This window comes from Loa loa (assembly GCF_000183805.2).
Source record: "Loa loa unplaced genomic scaffold supercont3.175, whole genome shotgun sequence".
Taxonomy (NCBI): domain Eukaryota; kingdom Metazoa; phylum Nematoda; class Chromadorea; order Rhabditida; family Onchocercidae; genus Loa; species Loa loa.
In genome coordinates, this window is record NW_018108355.1 from 4,792 (window position 1) to 21,660 (window position 16,869).

At 34.2% G+C, this 16,869-nt stretch overlaps 4 protein-coding genes across 4 annotated transcripts; 3 read left to right on the top strand and 1 right to left on the bottom strand.

The window, feature by feature from the left end:
- Positions 1 to 370: 370 nt before the first annotated feature.
- LOAG_18019 (hypothetical protein) lies at positions 371 to 2,038 on the top strand (the record flags this gene model as incomplete). Its single annotated transcript, XM_020450689.1, has 3 exons — positions 371 to 499; positions 836 to 988; positions 1,844 to 2,038. The coding sequence occupies 3 exons, from the start codon at positions 371 to 373 to the stop codon at positions 2,036 to 2,038; spliced, it is 477 nt and encodes a 158-aa protein (XP_020305597.1).
- Positions 2,039 to 3,567: 1,529 nt separating this feature from the next.
- On the bottom strand, positions 3,568 to 7,484 carry LOAG_18020 (CBR-DGN-1 protein). Its single transcript, XM_020450690.1, has 10 exons — positions 7,282 to 7,484; positions 6,956 to 7,192; positions 6,395 to 6,620; positions 5,845 to 6,056; positions 5,489 to 5,699; positions 5,071 to 5,249; positions 4,721 to 4,926; positions 4,366 to 4,560; positions 4,003 to 4,245; positions 3,568 to 3,751 (listed from the first exon to the last, which is right to left on the bottom strand). Exons 1-9 carry the CDS (start codon positions 7,476 to 7,478, stop codon positions 4,004 to 4,006), a joined length of 1,905 nt encoding a protein of 634 aa, XP_020305598.1. The 5' UTR covers positions 7,479 to 7,484; the 3' UTR covers positions 3,568 to 3,751; position 4,003.
- Positions 7,485 to 9,063: 1,579 nt separating this feature from the next.
- LOAG_18021 (hypothetical protein) lies at positions 9,064 to 11,499 on the top strand. The gene is made up of 6 exons (XM_020450691.1): positions 9,064 to 9,151; positions 9,257 to 9,561; positions 9,944 to 10,052; positions 10,221 to 10,449; positions 10,748 to 10,883; positions 11,044 to 11,499. Exons 2-6 carry the CDS (start codon positions 9,275 to 9,277, stop codon positions 11,195 to 11,197), a joined length of 915 nt encoding a protein of 304 aa, XP_020305599.1. The 5' UTR covers positions 9,064 to 9,151; positions 9,257 to 9,274; the 3' UTR covers positions 11,198 to 11,499.
- Positions 11,500 to 11,733: 234 nt separating this feature from the next.
- On the top strand, positions 11,734 to 16,237 carry LOAG_18022 (hypothetical protein). Its single transcript, XM_020450692.1, has 10 exons — positions 11,734 to 12,044; positions 12,541 to 12,703; positions 12,853 to 12,922; positions 13,247 to 13,335; positions 13,572 to 13,769; positions 13,853 to 13,959; positions 14,148 to 14,294; positions 14,384 to 14,571; positions 14,848 to 14,950; positions 15,256 to 16,237. The coding sequence occupies exons 3-10, from the start codon at positions 12,874 to 12,876 to the stop codon at positions 15,386 to 15,388; spliced, it is 1,014 nt and encodes a 337-aa protein (XP_020305600.1). The 5' UTR covers positions 11,734 to 12,044; positions 12,541 to 12,703; positions 12,853 to 12,873; the 3' UTR covers positions 15,389 to 16,237.
- The last annotated feature ends 632 nt before the right edge of the window (positions 16,238 to 16,869 follow it).

A 16,869-nucleotide genomic window follows, 5' to 3' on the forward strand; every position in this document is an offset into this window, starting at 1 on the left:
AATGTAAAAAAAAAAAAGAAGGGGTTATATTTTGTTAGAACTTTTTTAACTATTTTCCAAATTTTAACTCCCTTATAGTAGTTCTTTTTTGCGATAAAACAAAAAATAATCCCTTAGTTCTGTGATTCTCGAAAAGTTTTTGCTTTTTTTTTTTCAAATTTATTCACATTTCAGGATAATTAATTAATTCATCTATTTCTTTTTTTTTTTTTTTTAACCACAAAGAAGTAAGCCTGAATTTTATTCATATACTATTCTATTCATATATTTTAGCAAAATTTTCAGGTACAAAGATATCGCATTATTATGATAATGTAAATAAAATATATTCATTGAATAATGATTTTTTTTTTTTTTAAAGGAAGACATTATGTTGAATTACGGTATATTGTTGATGTTACTTACTGTAGGCGCATACTGTGACTTACTATCAGAAGCTGGTGATTTTTTTTCAAAGCATTTTACCGATTTCAAATCACTTTTTGCAAACGATGAAAAAGTTAGTTTTTTGTTTTTTCTTTTTATTTAACTTGTTTTCCTTTTTTTTTTTCTCCTATCTTGTTTGTTTCGCCTTTCGTCTCATTATTCAAGTAAAAAGAAGTTCAGCTTTTAAAATAATCCATTCATCGATGATGTGTTATTATAAAATGCAAGGTGATTTTTGGAAAGGAATGAAAAATTTGAAATAAAAAATTAAAAAACATCAAGTGTAGATGGATTTAAAGTAAATGTGAGAAGATTTATGTATTTCATTTCATTTTACAACATTTTGTTCAGGATTATTGCTGCCATGGATGTAGTCAAACGTGTTAAAATAGTAATCAAAAACTTTCAGCAATTAGAAACAAGTATGGGTCGAGTGAAAAATTTATTGGCAACAATTCAAGATAAAATGTCACTTTTAAAACCGCTAGCTGACGAAGCACAGAAGGGGACATTGGATAAAGTTGGCGATCTAATTTCTCAAATTGATGATTTCCAAAAAAATGTAAGTTTCCCGTAACGAATTTATTAGCTACAATTTGTATCGATAGTTTTTTTTTTTTTTTGGATACTAATAAATATTCAGGAAGCAATTTCGTTTAGCTGAAATCTAAAGAAAAAAAAATCATTTCTCAAATATAAATTTGCAGGAAAATATCCAATTTAAATCAAAGGATTTGAATTTTCAAAATAAACTTAAGGTTTTCTGCACTATTTAAAATTTTCAGGATTTTTTTTTGAAACTGTAACTCGCAAAGGATTTCAGTACTGTTCAACATATAGCTAGTTATATGTGCCAAAAGGAAGGGATTTCCCGCTAACTTGTTGCGGAAGTAGTTCCACTTTTTCCTTCAAAATAACCTAATTCATTTCTAGATTTCCATTTCAGAAATAAAACTTTTGTTTTAAGAGCTCAGTAATTTACATGATCATAATACCGCTTAAATGTTACAGGATTATTTTTTCCTTTTTTTTTTCAAGAAATTTATAATATTCAAAAATCCTGGCTCACTGCTTACTTCAGTTACCCAGTGGCAAAAGCTTGGCGGAAAAAAAAAAACCCTGTTTTGAATAAGTCCGATGAAGTTTGGATTAGATGCTATATCACTCTAGTTAATAACTTCTCAAACGTTTTTGTTATTGAAATTGAAAAAAAAAAAATAAAATAAAAATGAAAACAATTCTGCTCATTATCATAATTCATGAAAAATGACTTATGATACCAATCGTCTAAGTCATTCTGCACCACAGACAATTAAACTATTGATGGAAATAAAAAAAAAGAAAGAAACAACTGTTAAAGCACCTGTAAAGTCATTATTATCGTCGTCCTTTTTTTTTTTTAAGTCGTAAATTACAGGTGTTTAACTCTAAAATGGATTTTAACCTGAAAGAGAATAATTGGGAGAATCTTGTCAAGAAGATTTTTGTTACCGAAGGTCTCAACAAAATCTTACCACTACTGCAGAAGGTACAAAATAGCGCGCCTGCAACATTTGCAACCTATCTGCTCATCTGTATTATCCCTCTTTTGACCAATGTTTTACGAGAGTAACATCACAACCTTTCTATTTCTATTTGTAATTCCGTCTATTAATTGTGCATATCAATATCCTATTCATTAATTTTAGCGATACCACATGCCTACCTACTTTACATTAAGCTAAATTGTATTCCTCATTTTTTGTACTTCGAATCCCTTCCTCTGTCTATCCTGTTTTTCATAAATACCGTTATCATATTGATTTGTCAGATTTATGAAATATATTTAGATTTTTAATAAACGTCTCCTAAACAAACTGAATGGCACTGCAACAACTTATTCTGAACACGAACGAAACATATGACCGTACGACATTTGTGGAACACAAAACCTTCTTTGATAGAATATGTCCATAAAGGAACAAAAATTATCATGAAAAGATGATCGATTCTTGCATGCAATGATTCGTTACGAAAAGTGGAAATTTCATAGACTAACAGTAAAAAAAAAAAAGAAAAAGAAAAGTAAATATATCAAATCTGAATGTGTTAAAGTGATGGCAAAATATGTTTTACCTATTCGCAAAAAAACCATTCATCTCTTCATTGAAGCCTTTTTTTTATATGGAAATCCAAATCTAACCTGATCTAGAAAGGCAACAAGAAATGGAATAATGAGGCTACAACCAAGTACTTCTCTATCAAATACATGAAGGAAAAAAGTGGAAATTTCTCACTTTTATAATAAAGCTTACCGAAGGTATTGATGATACGACCTTGCCAAATAAAAGTGAAATGAAAAAGTAAACGGCAGAAAATGGTCGAAGAAAAAACTTTGAAAATCTAAAATGTTTTTTTTCAGAAAAAAGCAAGCATTGCGACAATTCCGAATGCTTCCAAATTTAACAGGAAACAGTTGTACATATTAAAGCAATGTAACGGAATGTATATGCTTTCCCAACTTTAACAAAACGAAAATAAAACGATCCCTGCCAACATTATACATCAAACATTGATGCTCGGCATGAATCTGAAACTTAAGAATGAGATAAACCATAGTTTTGTTCTCCTGGAAGAAAAGAAATATATATATATATATATATGTATATCAAACTCATAAGGTAAAACTTAACGAAATGAACAGAAATGTACAACAAATGATTTGCGGAAGAAATTCAGAGAACAAATTTCAATCAGTTAAACTGTCAAAAAAAAGGAGGAAAAAATTAAGTAAGAATAATCAAAATAAAGCAATCATTCGGAAATATTACATAAATGATTATAACGAACACTACAAGAACAATCTGATGAAGCTGATACCTAATTTAAATTAGCGTTAACTTCAAGTGTTGGTTCCTTCATTAATTGCTTGGAATTGTGAGTAGTCTCACAAGCTTTTCAAGACCTTAGAAGTAGCCAACAAACGAAATGCTTGAAGAAGACAAACAGTTCCAATTCTAACACCCCTAATCTGTCTGTGATTAACATCACCAACAAAAATACAACTGTCACAATGAGTGGATTCGTCACTGCAGTAGGTGAAAAATGAAAGTTTACAATGAAATAGAGAAATTAATAAGCTCTTCTCAATATTACTGATTCCACTACAACGATATAATTCAGGTTATTTCGCAAAAAAATCGGACTACGTAGCAAAAGAATATAGTTGTACTAGCAGTAACTTGAATTGAACTGCAGAAGTTATGGCGAATAACCGGGGCAAAATATGGATCTGTTGCAAGAATTTGTATCTCTTAAGAGGCTGTTGAAAGGATTTGATTTTAACCTGTAAGTAACGTTAGGAATAACATAAAAACAAAGAAAGAATAGAGCAATGACACTCACTCTTCGAACTTGAACTTCCACATAATGATAATTCGAAGATATAATAAACGGCCTAAAAAGTTCTCTGTAAACGACTGAAAGGAATGACCATCCAAGTACAAGCCTTTTGGTCAGTAAAACACTTATTGGCAAAACAAGTAAGATATCGATTAAAACCAGTCAATAAACTGATTCAATATGATAAACACAAACATTATGGCGGAACATAAGGTGGAGGTTGCCTCTGATTCGTGAACGCATTTCGAGGACGCGGGCTTGATGCAGTAGAAAGCGGAGGAGGCGGTTTGTAAAGAGGATTCTCATGCTGAGAAATGATTAACGGTGGTCGTTCTTCCTTGACCAACATTGGTGTCGATACCGTTGCTGTTTCATCTTCTTGTGGGATTTCTTCCGGAAATACTACTGGCAAACCTTTCGAAATGTATTCTGACTGGACTGAAATAAAAAAAGATCTTTATCGATGGAAATTATGCTATTCTGATGCTGCAGTTTCCTGAAAAGATGTCCCAGAAATAAAAATTTGAAAATGTTGATAGCATTATCGCTAATCCAAACCTGCTTTTGCTTTCTTTCGTTTTATCACGCAGCAAACTAATGCCAGTGTAGCTAAGAAAAATTTGAAGAATGCAATGAGGGCAACTGGTAACCACAGTTTAATAGATGAAGTATCATGATCAGGAGAAACAGTGGTTGTGGATAAGGAAACATTCGCTGGAAAACGAGATGTTGGCGATTCGTCGACACAAGATCCTGAATCAACAAAAACAGCTAAAATTCGAACATAAACTTCGAAAGAAACAATATCCAGTGATATAATAAAAATGTAAAGGAATGAACCACCAAGTTGTCGGCGCAAATGGTGTAGCGTCCTTCCACTGGTGAAAGATAAGGGAAAGAAATGTTAAATTACCTCGGAACTCTAATTTTACATTTCGTACATGAAATCTACTATCCATTGCTCGAACAAATTCGGCTCGGATACGATCCCGTCTTCTAGTTAGCATAATATGTTTAATTGCATCAATTGCTTTTTTCTGGCAATATTTATATGACAAAGAAGCATTTGAAAAGATGACACGGGACTGACGTCTTATACTATCAACAGCTTCAATTTTCCTGCAAAACATTAAAAGCATGACATTTTAAAAACAAGTGCTTCAAAGTGAACAAGTATATTTCCTCATTTATAATGTCATTACCGCATAAACAATACAAAACGTATACAATACTGACTGTTCAAAACGTGCCCCAAAAACTAACTTAATAACCAAATTTTTTGGAAACCGATCCCCTAACGAATTAGCCAACTTTTCCGCAAATGCGCATAAAATATCCGGGTCTTTCGCTAATCGTTCGTAACTGTGGTCAACATCAAGAATGAATAAGTGATTAGTTGGTGGTTCGGGAACAACTGTTACTCGAAAAGGTGCAGATGTCATCTGTAAAAACCGAGAAATAATGGCGTGTGAGTACTACCGCAAAAATTCATACCAGAAATTCCTTACACTTTTATCACCAAGATAACATGATTCTAACATACTTTTTTCATGTTATCGAAAGGTTAAAATATACCAAAAGCATCTATCCCATGTCTTTCCTACCATTACGCCACCTTTGCTTGATGGCCAAATACCTATTCGCTACCTCAATATAATTAAAGAACAAACGTTTAACTTGCCTGATTTGCAGAGTCCCGCGCTTCTAACCGAAATTCAAAATCTCCTGTATTCAGTGCGATACCATGTAAAATCTGCTTATTTTTCCTATCTAATGTAAGCCAATTGTTATCGGCAACAATTGGGTAAACAGACAAAGTAAGTGTACGCGTATCTCCATCTTCCGCATCAATGAATGTTTCCCTTGGAATGGTATACTCGCACATCATACCTCTAAATTACATATATATATAATGTATATTGTGGTAAAAAACTGGCAGAATACTAACTGATGATAAATCCAGCTGATTACTACTTCAGTGGGATTCTACCAACTTAATCGTAATAAAAAAAGTCATAAAAAGGCATCGAAAAGGACCTTCTGCAAGTAAAAGCCTGAAGCGAATGCAATCGCACCGGAGGTCTGTCATCTTTTTTTGTAGAGCGCGAGGAACGTGTTGTGGTTTTAGAAGTTGTCACTTCAAAGTTAACATATGGTTCATTTGTAGCAAAGCCCGAAAACTGAGACATGATACCAGTCCCAGCAATAAGATTACGTTGTTTCCGTGGTAATAACGTCCCTTTTCTTAGCTATAAAACTTCCGATTGACATAATTTATTAAAACTAACTAATAAGCTGATCAGAGAATGATAATCTTATCACGATCAGTGGATTATTTCAGTTAACAAATCAATGATGTTAACTTAATTCATAGAAGTTACATATTCTAATGGATCCACCTAACACAGAACTATCTATCCTTTCAGGTAGAATTAAAAAATCCCAAAGCCCTGAAAGATGCACTGCAGAATTTCTGGCAGAATTCTTAGATTCAGAAAGACACTTCGACAGTTAAACGCATCACTGTTAAAAAATGCTGCACTACTTCCTAAAAGTTCGAACAAATCAAATTAATCCACGCACAAACCTCCCAACCAAACAGTTTTTGCTGTGATATCGCCAAAGCATCACTTTCATCGAATGTGAGCATCTTTTCTAGCACGTCAATAGCATCCTCATCAATCTCTTCGCATGAAACTTTCCACATGATTGTCATTGAATCATTGTTCGGCTTATGTTGCATACCGGATTCGACAACTTCAGAACGTCTTAATTCTTCCTTGTACTTGTTTGAATAAAGACGAAGCGAAGAACTGAAAAATTATCAGCGTAGTTAATAACAATTTGAAGTAACATACTTTCCATATCCATGATAAATGATACTAAATCATGCCGATAATCTAAAATTTATAGGCACCAAATTTCGTAATGTAACAGAAACTGGATGATTAATGACAGGCGGTCTGATAGCTATAGGGTCATGCCATTTTTGGAGGATATTCCGTGTTAACTGTCTTTTTAAACCCTCGAAATTGCACAAGAAATTTTCAAAAATTGTGAATTTTTGTTAAAAGTTAGAAAACCAGTTTTCTTACATGCGCTTAATTTTACTTATTGTACTTCTTACATCAAGCAAGTCTTTAATTACCTGTTAACACTAAAAAATTTCGAAACAATGTTAACAAGATGCAATTGGTCAGCTATACTCAGATTGCTAAGTGAAGTATCAAATGCAATTTCCATCCACAATGTATTTCTTTCAGCACCGCATGGATTTATAATTTCTTCCTTGACGGAAATTTCCATTACATCATCAGTTTGACCGTTCGCTATCCGTAAAAATGTTTTTCCAGTATCAGTAGGTTGTGGCACACCTTCCAAAATCCTGCAAGAACAAAATGTTATCCATATTCTTCTTTCGTTATTTGTTAAATCCGACGTAAAACCTTTGTGTTTAAGAAAAAAAAAAGTTACCGTTCACTTCTTTTCCAAATTAGCCACGTTGGTAGTTCTTCGCCGGATGCATCCTGGACTTCCAATACATTCGAATCAATTTGAAATGCATAATGAAATGGTTGACCAACTACTAATTCCACTATTTCCGGTATCTGTGCTACTGTGTTGGTTATATATACAAGCACTGCTAATATTATTGGTTTAAAATATTCCATCTGCAAAATTCTTGTAATAATTGAAGATTTATATTTATTAAAACTTTGCATGAATTAATAATTCTTATTCCGTATTTGAAAATGCTGCATAAAATTCTGAATACCGTTATATCTCATTAATCCAGTAATTGGAAAATTAAAGACAACGATTACTTTTATGATGGAATTTTTATTCATAGTTACTCATGTAGTAAGACAAATCTTATTTTTCCTCTAACCAAACATTTGTATCGTATGTTCCGAACAATTTTTCTATTACACTGGAAACAACTATATCAGATCATTATTCCGAAAAAATCCATTTGTCTAAGGAAAAAAATTTAACAGATCTTAACTTTCCTAATTAAGAAAATGGGATACAGTTCGGTTTATAAAACAAATAGCTTTGTTATTATCCTAATTAGAAAAGAGATAGTAAAAAAATGAACAAATATGGAATAAAAGGATAACGGCGATATTAGTAACATAATGTTTTACCATCGCTCTAATCGCATCCATTATCAAAAATTCAAATTTAAATATAACTAAATACTGGAATCAATGATTAAAAACACTGAAATCTCAATTATATATTGGTCCCCCTATAAATGAATGGTGCGGAATCCCCCAGAAAAAAACTCTCAAATCAATGAGAGATGGTCATTTCGAAATAAATGTTGTTTAAGGATGATAAAGATCGATAAATTTTGAAAATATTTAAATCAGACATTTAAGTTATGAAATAGTATTGAAATCTACGAGATGTCATGACTTGTTGAAATTTGCGAAAGAGCATGTAGCTCAAGAATACAAAATTATGGGATGGTTATTGTATTGTAGTTGTAGTGTTTAGTTAGTCATAATGAGTAAAAAGTAAGCGTTATAAGAAAAAATAAAAATAAAAAGTAAACGAGACAGTACAAAGTAATAAGATCTAACAGATACAATGGAGAATACAGCCAAGTATAGTATTCTCTATACACCCAAAATTGTATGTCATAGCAGGTTTAGGCTCGAATTGCGAGTTAACTCATTTCTCCATATAATATTATTTGATATTTGTGGCACTTTTATGATGTATAGCAGGTTGTCGAAAGGTAGTTAGTTCGTGTTTCCGGTGTTAATTTTCCTGATCATGTATTTTCAGAATGGTGAAATATAGGATTATAGATTTCAAGGAAAGGTATGGGATAGGATAGGATGTAACTATCATCAAGAGTGGTAACTTTTCCAGTTCAAAGTGAAAAAGTAGGATATAGGAAGAAAGAAAGACAAAAATGGATGAGCATTGTGGAGGGACATCTTTCAGAAAGAATTTGAGAAAGAGGCTTTTACAGAATTAAGCATTTTTTCGTATCCTTATTGCAAATTATTCATGATTGTCACTTTACTAATAAATTGGATTAATTATATCACTTTCCAGAAGAAGAAGATAGGTCTTTGGGAGTGTTCTTTTTTTTTTTTCAAGTGAGTCAAAGAATAGGAATAATAGATTTTTACACGAATCATGTCTCGTCGAGTTCCAGCAACCGCGAGATGCAGAAGATGAATATATCGATGGAAAATGCAGAACCAGTTTTGATTCGGAAACCTACAGTAATATATTTTTTAGATACTGGTATATTAACAGCCGATAAATCGGGCGTACTATTGTGAATGTTTAAAAAACTTTAGTAATTCTGGATTTTACTGAGGCAAGTTTTGCAAGTAGTCAGCTTTGTATTTTTCTGAAGATGCATCACTTTGATGCAGTGACTTGATATATTTCTCTCTTTAGTCTTTCCTTTGTTTATTTCCAGATGAGGGATTAGAGAGGGATGGCGGATAGTCTATGCAGTCCATTGGCACCATGCAGATGGCCAGTGCATCTTTTGGCTGGATCGGTTGCCGGTCTTGCCGAACATTGTCTTATGTTTCCGTTCGACTCGGTAAAAACTCGGTTGCAAAGTTTGTGTCCATGTCCAGAAACAAGATGCCCAACAGCAATGCATAGCCTTTTCTCAATGGTGAAACGCGAAGGTTTGCTGCGATCACTGAAAGGAGTCAATGCTGTTGTATTTGGTACAATCCCGGCTCATGCTCTGTATTATACGGTTTATGAAAAGTTCGTGTTATTAGTAATAGTTCCCGAACTGAGTCATTAAGTTGATCCCTTCACTACTAACTGAGACCTGGTCTATACGTCCTCTGCTTTGTCCTTTACTTTATGTCCTCTACCTTCTCTGGGAATAAGCGATGTATAACTCTGAAACTTGTTCTATCCTGTATCCTTCACTCACTCTCGGATAAGTGGTGTGTAACTTGTACTTTTTGTTTCTTTGTTACCTATTCTGTTTTAGATTGTTAGGGAATTTTTTTGTTAAAATTTCCTGTGACAATATATCTCCTTCCTTCAGTCCGAAATTATAACAAAATATTTCAAGGTTTTTATTGAGATTTTGAAAATCCAAGTATAAATATCAATAATAATACATGAAACTTTGCAGTTCCAAAGCTTATTTGTTAAATAATCCACGGGTACCTGGTTCTATTTCATATGCGATATCCGGAGCGCTTGCTACTGTTGTCCATGATGCTGTTATGAATCCCGCTGAGGTATTCCGTTCTTGTCAACTTCTAGAATAAGGAAACTATTTAACCAGTGGATCGATTATACGGAATGGTTTAAGGGCTGGCAGGTTTATCCTCGTCTAGGACCATAATATCCGGTTTGTGGTTATATCATCATTGGATGGTGTTTCTGTTAATAGTTATTGTTTTCAGGTTGTGAAACAACGCATGCAAATGATTTTTAGTCCTTATGGTAATAGCCTGGAATGTATACGATGTATTTATATTCGAGAAGGTCTCAGGGCTTTTTACCGTTCCTATATTACGCAGCTAACACTGAATGTGCCCTATCAGTGTACACACTTTATGATATACGAATATATGCAGAGTTTACTAAATCCACATCATAATTATAATCCTTCTTCCCACTTTGTTTCCGGAGGTACGTTTTTATGTTCTATGATTTTAATAACATCTGAGTTTGTTTTTTTGATATCTCTGTGGTCTTCAGCAAACATTTCCATCTTTATGAAAATGAAAGAGGTTTTCGCATAATGATCTTTTCCTCTTATAACATCATGTACAACTGCGATTTAATGGTGTGCACAATGTTGTCATATGTTGTTTAGCGGCTTTTGAATAACGCTTTACGGTAAGTGTATGTCCTTCTTGAGGATAATTTGCTGGATTCCTTCATCTCCCTCTTTCTTTAGAACTCTAAATTCCAAAACGACTTGCAGGAATCGCTGGTGGAATAGCTGCAGCTATCACAACTCCTTTTGATTGCGTGAAGACTGTTTTGAATACACAACAAACTCCACAATTTAATACCAAGTATCGGTTACTTACGCAGAACGGGCATGCAACATACTACAAGTATTTCTTAAAAATTCTCACTATAATATATTAAAAGTTGAAAATGAATTTTTTCTTTCTTTCACAGCACTTCACCATATTGCTTGCTTCTTTGGACAGTTGAAACTTTTATCCATGTTTGCTGCCATTTGTATTTTTGATCATTTAAACTACTTTGCAGAGGGTTGGTTGACGGAATTCGGACGATCTATTATCTTCGAGGTACAGGTGGATTTTTCCGTGGACTTCAGGCTCGAATAATATTCCAAGTTCCGTCTACAGCGCTCAGCTGGTCTGCATATGAGTTGTGCAAATACTTGCTTTCTATACGCTGATCCCAGTGTTTCATTCCTTCTTGGGTATGCCAAGTGCCCACCTCTTTAATTTTAGTTGAGCTAGTCTGGTTAGTTTGTTCCATTTATTACCTTTGCAAGGCTTCTCTTGTTCTGATGAAATGTCGTAAACGGTTTATACATTCTCGGTTTATAATTTCTTGTACTTTTTCATAACTTTAATTCAATTTCAAACCCTCTATTGTTATTCACTGGCATTGTGGATAATGACAATGGCGATTTATCCTTGGTTACTTTTATTTTTGTTATGATGTATTAGTATATATTAAACTGGTAACAAACAGCTTGAATTTGTGTTTGTAATCCGGGTCAAAAGCTATTTTTTCATATTTATTTAGCGTACATTTTCTTTCCTAAAGTATACGAGGGATTTCTAACTTGCTCAATTATTGGAGAGTTAAAAGGAAGAAAGGCACTTCATGTTGTAGGATTTTGTAAGGGTTTACTGATGAATAAAGTGAAAATGTGAGATTTTAGCAATGTTCTTATCTGCATAATGGTTCTTTAATGGAAGTAGGGAAGGATATATATGTTTTTCGGATTATACTTTCATCGTTCGCGGATTAGGATGCTGCTTGGTTTGTGCATGGCCTCACTAAATTATGCATAATTACTAGAGTGAAGATGTCTGCGAACGGTACCGAGGCTGATAACATTACACCGATGCAAAATGAAGGAGAGCACGGTCTGGTACCAGAGCTAAACCTTGATCATGTTATGTTGTCAGATGAAGAAACAACTTTTACTGTGAAGGAAATGAGTAGCTCAGAACTTACGGATCCCGATATGTCCGGCACGAAAGCTGTTTCATCACATGACGATTTGGCAGGTATTGTGTGAAGTTTACTTGAAATCATAAACTTCAGGCATATGGAAACGGCAGTGGTCACATTGACGCTGCTATGGATGAATCAGTTTGTAGTCATCCATTACTTTTGTAATTGAGACAGCGTTACTGTATTTAGAACAGTATACAGTGTTAGTGTATTTAGAACAGTATTTCAACGTTGTTATTTCACAGACATCTATTCGAGCTGTAGCGACAGCAGATATCCGATATTATTGAAGCTTAGTAGAAGATATCTCTTGATGTTTCCGTATTGCTCTGTGTTGGTAAAAAAGAGTGGGGAAGTAAGGAGGAGGACAACCTACCTAGAAGGTAGGTTAGAGTTTGATGGGTGGTTTGAGTTCTTTTAGGGGAAGTTCATATGCTGATGTAAAGTTATATTAGCAGTGGGAAAAGTGGCGCGCAAAATGGACAATATTGACAATATTTGTAAGTTGTGGAAGAGTTGTCGTCTATCCTAATTTGTTCTCAATTCAAGGCAGCATTATCGCAGCACAGCAGTCTGTGGTATCTTTAACAGATTCCGCATCCAATGTTAATAACTGTGTATCAGATTTTGGAGATAATGTGTGTTTGGGTAACAAAATGAAAATAACGGAAACTGGTGGTGCAAAAAGGATCAGCATGTTCATGTGGAACAGGTGAGGAATGTTTCAATGATATGCAGTGCCCTGTAATGCATTTAACCATTTGTCATTTCGATTTTAACCATCTCGATTTCGAGTTAATTTATTCTCTCAAGAGTGCTTTCTGGAATCAATTTCTTTGTGAAAATCTGTCTTTTGTTCAGAGGCGATGTTTCGGAGGTTTTATGTTCGATCGAAATCGTCATCCTAATCCAGAGCTCCCGAAGGAAACAGGTATTTTCTTTGGATCAGTAATAATTTTCTCGTACAACACGTCATCGGTAGCTCCAGTTACTTCTTGATAGTATATATATATGTATGTGTACATGTATAATATATATATATAGTTTGAAGGGCTGAGCCAAGTTTCATATTTTAGCACCTTTTTTTGTACATTCTAGAATATTGGTAATCGTTTTTATTTATCTGAAAATAATTGTGGATTACTAAGATTTTTTTTTTAATATTCTGATGGAAAGTGGTGGACTTTTCCCTTGCACTAGTGAGGCGCTTCGTCCAGATGCTAACAATCCGGCAATGCATTGTACTTTTCTTCAGTGACAGTTCTGAACTATCCTTTTCCGCCCACAGCTATACCAGTTGGAGATGATGAAAATGAATTTCGTAAATCACTGGCTGATGCAAAAGTAAGAACTCGGAAATCCTTACATATGTAGTGCTTAATAATTTTTTGTATAGAAATATTTGCGTGTTCGTTTGCAAATTTACTTCAATACTTGCCATCTCTAAATGAGCTCCAAGATTCCTTTCTCTCTCAAGTATTCAACTTAATGCACCAGGCTGAACAATGTGTACTGCATAACAACGAATCCATGAACTGACCCAACGCATATAGATATAACAGTGTGGTCCTTCAATTTAGGTATATCTGATTGGTACGGCGCATTTTTCACCCGATAGTCAGCAAGACGTTTTGAAAACGATTGCAAATACTCAACCAGATATGGTTATGGTTGAACTTTGTCCATCGCGAATATCAATACTATCAATGGATGAAGATACTCTACTTGAGGAAGCAAAAAATTTGAATTTCGACAAAATTATCAATACTATCAAGCAAGTATGTTTCTTTGTATATTCGAACAGATGTTGGGAGTTGTTTCTTTCGATGTTGATGTTGAACTGACAACATTATTTGTTTAGAGTGGCGCAATTCAAGGAATACTTCACGTATTGTTGTTGTCGATGTCTGCGCATATGACAAAGACGCTCGGTATGGCGCCTGGCGGAGAGTTTCGCGCAGCTCACAAGTACTGTTTTATTTGAAGTTAACCTAAATAAATTTGTTCCGATGTTCTCCTTGTATTCATAATCTTGAATATTCATGCAGTGTGTTGCCAGTAGTATCATTTCGATGTGTCATATTTTTTCTTGAATCATTCTAATTAGTAGCTTGGTTATTTATTGATGTATGTTCCCAGTTCTTCTAGATTTTCAGAGGTGCTATGAACATAAGGATGTGCAAACTAATTTTGGGTGATCGTCCAATACATGTGACTGTACAAAGAGCATTGAGCTCTTTAAGCTTTTTTCAAAAGCTTCGACTTTTCTATCATATTGTTCTTTCACATAAAACCACTATCACGTAAGTTTATCACGAACTTTTTATCTTTCCTTCTTTTTTAACATTGTTAATACCTTCACTTAGGATTCATTTTTGTTTGTTTTTTCTAGTCAAGAAGAAGTAGAAAGATGCAAGAAATCAGATATGCTAGAAGAACTGCTTAAGCAGATGGCTGGTGAATTTCCACTGCTTTCGAAAATCTTTGTGGAAGAACGTGATTTGTATATGACCAATGCGTTGCATACCCTACTCAAAAAGTCTACATTTGATAAGAGAGTAGCATGGAGTAAAACGGATGGTAAGTATCCTTTGTGATTTCTGTAGATAATTTTTACCGAACATCGAAATTTCGCATGTTGTGTACGTTGTGCACAAATATATTTCACCACTGCTTGTTCTGTTAATTTCATTAAAAAATCGTGCTAGTTGATGTATATGTAATAAAGCGTGTGTTCAATGAACAAAAATTGTTTGTTTTTTTATAAAGAATGCTCAAGTATTCAATCAAAAATAACTGTGAATTTGCGCTGTACGAAATTTTGATTTATTTTTTATCTGTAATATCTTTTTTCAGCTGCCTGGCAGCCAATATCTGTTGTAGCTGTTGTTGGTATGGGACATGTTCCTGGCATCATTTCTAACTGGAATAAAAGAATTGACGTGGGCGATCTGCTAATGTTAGTTTTATCATTTCGCCCATCGTAGACAATATGGAGAAGTTGTATCCGTGAAAAAAGAAAAGATTTTTTTCCTTTTCCGCATTTGTGCAGCTAGTTATCGTCGAACGAAAAATGATGTAGTTTGAGGAGGTAGCAGACCAACTTTCTCTTTCTGGTATGATGATTTCTGGCGCTGAAAAAAATTTTGTTCTCAATGATCGGCAAGGCTTTGGAAAGGCATTCAGCAGAGAAACCGCGATTTAAAGAAAGAGATCGTGTTTAATGAGAGAAAAGCTGACCATAAATGTGAATTCATTTTTCAGCATACCTCAACCAACACACACTGAAAAATTCATACGTTTGACTCTGAAAGCGATGATTATTGGCGTGATGGGATATGTGTTTTATCAAGTTGGTTCAAAAGTGGTCAGCAGAGTGCAAATGTTAATGAAATGATATCTTGGTAGAAAGTTCAAATTTCCGTTTACTAGCAATGTAGCCGAAATATTACATCTCTTATTACACTGCTTTCTAACACGAAGACTATTCGTTTCAATGCAATAAGTAGAAGGGAAGTATGTATTTTGATCGCCATTTACATGATCTGATTTCCTTTAATGTTGTTTTGTGTGTTGTTTCTGATCCAGAACAAGGTGACAATGATGATTCGGAACAGGCGATCTCTACGTGTTTGTGTTGAACGATGTCTTTCTGTATTTGCCGGATAATTCAATACCGAAACAAATTTTAAAATGAATGACTGCATGTAATATATTAAATTTTTTGCTATTACAGTGTCTTTTTGATAATAGGCGCATGTTTTTCGTCTTGCAGTGAAGTGCTTCTTTTCATGTCATTTTAAACAGAAATTTTAGCTACTTCAGTTTTTGGAACTTTTATCATAGTGTGTTGTGGCTGGCTTTATAATTGTTGTTTACGCTCTCTCCTTGCTTAACTCATTTTCTGGCTTCAGGGAAACAAGAAATGGAATAGTAAGATTGTTTTTTTTTTCGAATCCTGTTGGAAATGTATCGGCTTTATGGACGATTTGACCAGATTATTTGCCTTTTTGTTATGTTTGATTTGATTTCCTATTTGTCTATTCCTCTGAAGAATTGTCGTACTGCAATATACAGACCAGTTTGATTTGAACATTATCAATAGTATCGGGATTGTCCGGTGATCCAGATGAGTACGTTCTACCCTTACGTGCGTAGCTTCACACACATGACCTCCCTGATAGAGGATAGGAGTGCCAGTCATCAGTAAATTAATCTGCTCGAACACTAATTTATTAAGTTTTTCTGCTTCATTCATTTGAAAATTAATAATGAGCACCTGAAGGGTAACGCTAAACTAATATGCGCACAATAGCTTGGTGCCTTATATTGCGTGATATTACAACATTTCGGAATATATTCATATTCGCGGACAATTTCATTTTTGTTCTCTCCTTACCGTTAAGCTCATTTTACAGTTCTTGTCTTCTACTACTACAGTTATCCCCTTTTACTATGTGAATTTCTGTGAATATATTATGTGAATTTAACAAAAAAAAGAAAGGAAAAAATTTTTCAATTTATCACGCCTCACAAAGTTATTTTCGACAGAGGTGATATGTCACTTAAGTTATTTTCGACGAAGGTGATGTGTCACTAGGTCGGCGGAATGTGTGTTCATTCAGCCATTTCGCTTTCTTGTTACTTAAATTGAATAATTTTCGTTGTTTCAGTGAGTCTTCGGCCTGGAATTATCTTTTTCTTTTGGAAGTCCAGAAATGGCATAGAAGGCCTATTGAGATTAGGGCGAATGAGGCACAGCTCTTTCAAGCTTTAGCTGGGACACGTGCACACACAGAAACACACACACACACACACACACACACACACGCAATACACACACACACACACACATATATACAATAAACACGTGTCTAC

What these genes read in the sequence shown, in the direction of transcription:
- LOAG_18020 (XM_020450690.1), bottom strand. Translation starts at nt 7,478, where the DNA reads ATGGAATATTTTAAACCAATAATATTAGCAGTGCTTGTATATATAACC. An exon ending in ATTTGGAAAAGAAGTGAACG is followed by an intron (nt 7,193 to 7,281) that starts GTAACTTTTTTT and finishes TTGTTCTTGCAG; the next exon opens with GATTTTGGAAGGTGTGCCAC. An exon ending in AAATTTTTTAGTGTTAACAG is followed by an intron (nt 6,621 to 6,955) that starts GTAATTAAAGAC and finishes ATAATTTTTCAG; the next exon opens with TTCTTCGCTTCGTCTTTATT.
- LOAG_18022 (XM_020450692.1), top strand. Translation starts at nt 12,874, where the DNA reads ATGTTCGATCGAAATCGTCATCCTAATCCAGAGCTCCCGAAGGAAACA. An exon ending in AGAGCTCCCGAAGGAAACAG is followed by an intron (nt 12,923 to 13,246) that starts GTATTTTCTTTG and finishes ACTTTTCTTCAG; the next exon opens with TGACAGTTCTGAACTATCCT. An exon ending in AGCATGGAGTAAAACGGATG is followed by an intron (nt 14,572 to 14,847) that starts GTAAGTATCCTT and finishes ATCTTTTTTCAG; the next exon opens with CTGCCTGGCAGCCAATATCT.
- LOAG_18021 (XM_020450691.1), top strand. Translation starts at nt 9,275, where the DNA reads ATGGCGGATAGTCTATGCAGTCCATTGGCACCATGCAGATGGCCAGTG. An exon ending in TATTATACGGTTTATGAAAA is followed by an intron (nt 9,562 to 9,943) that starts GTTCGTGTTATT and finishes GAAACTTTGCAG; the next exon opens with TTCCAAAGCTTATTTGTTAA. An exon ending in CTGTTATGAATCCCGCTGAG is followed by an intron (nt 10,053 to 10,220) that starts GTATTCCGTTCT and finishes TATTGTTTTCAG; the next exon opens with GTTGTGAAACAACGCATGCA.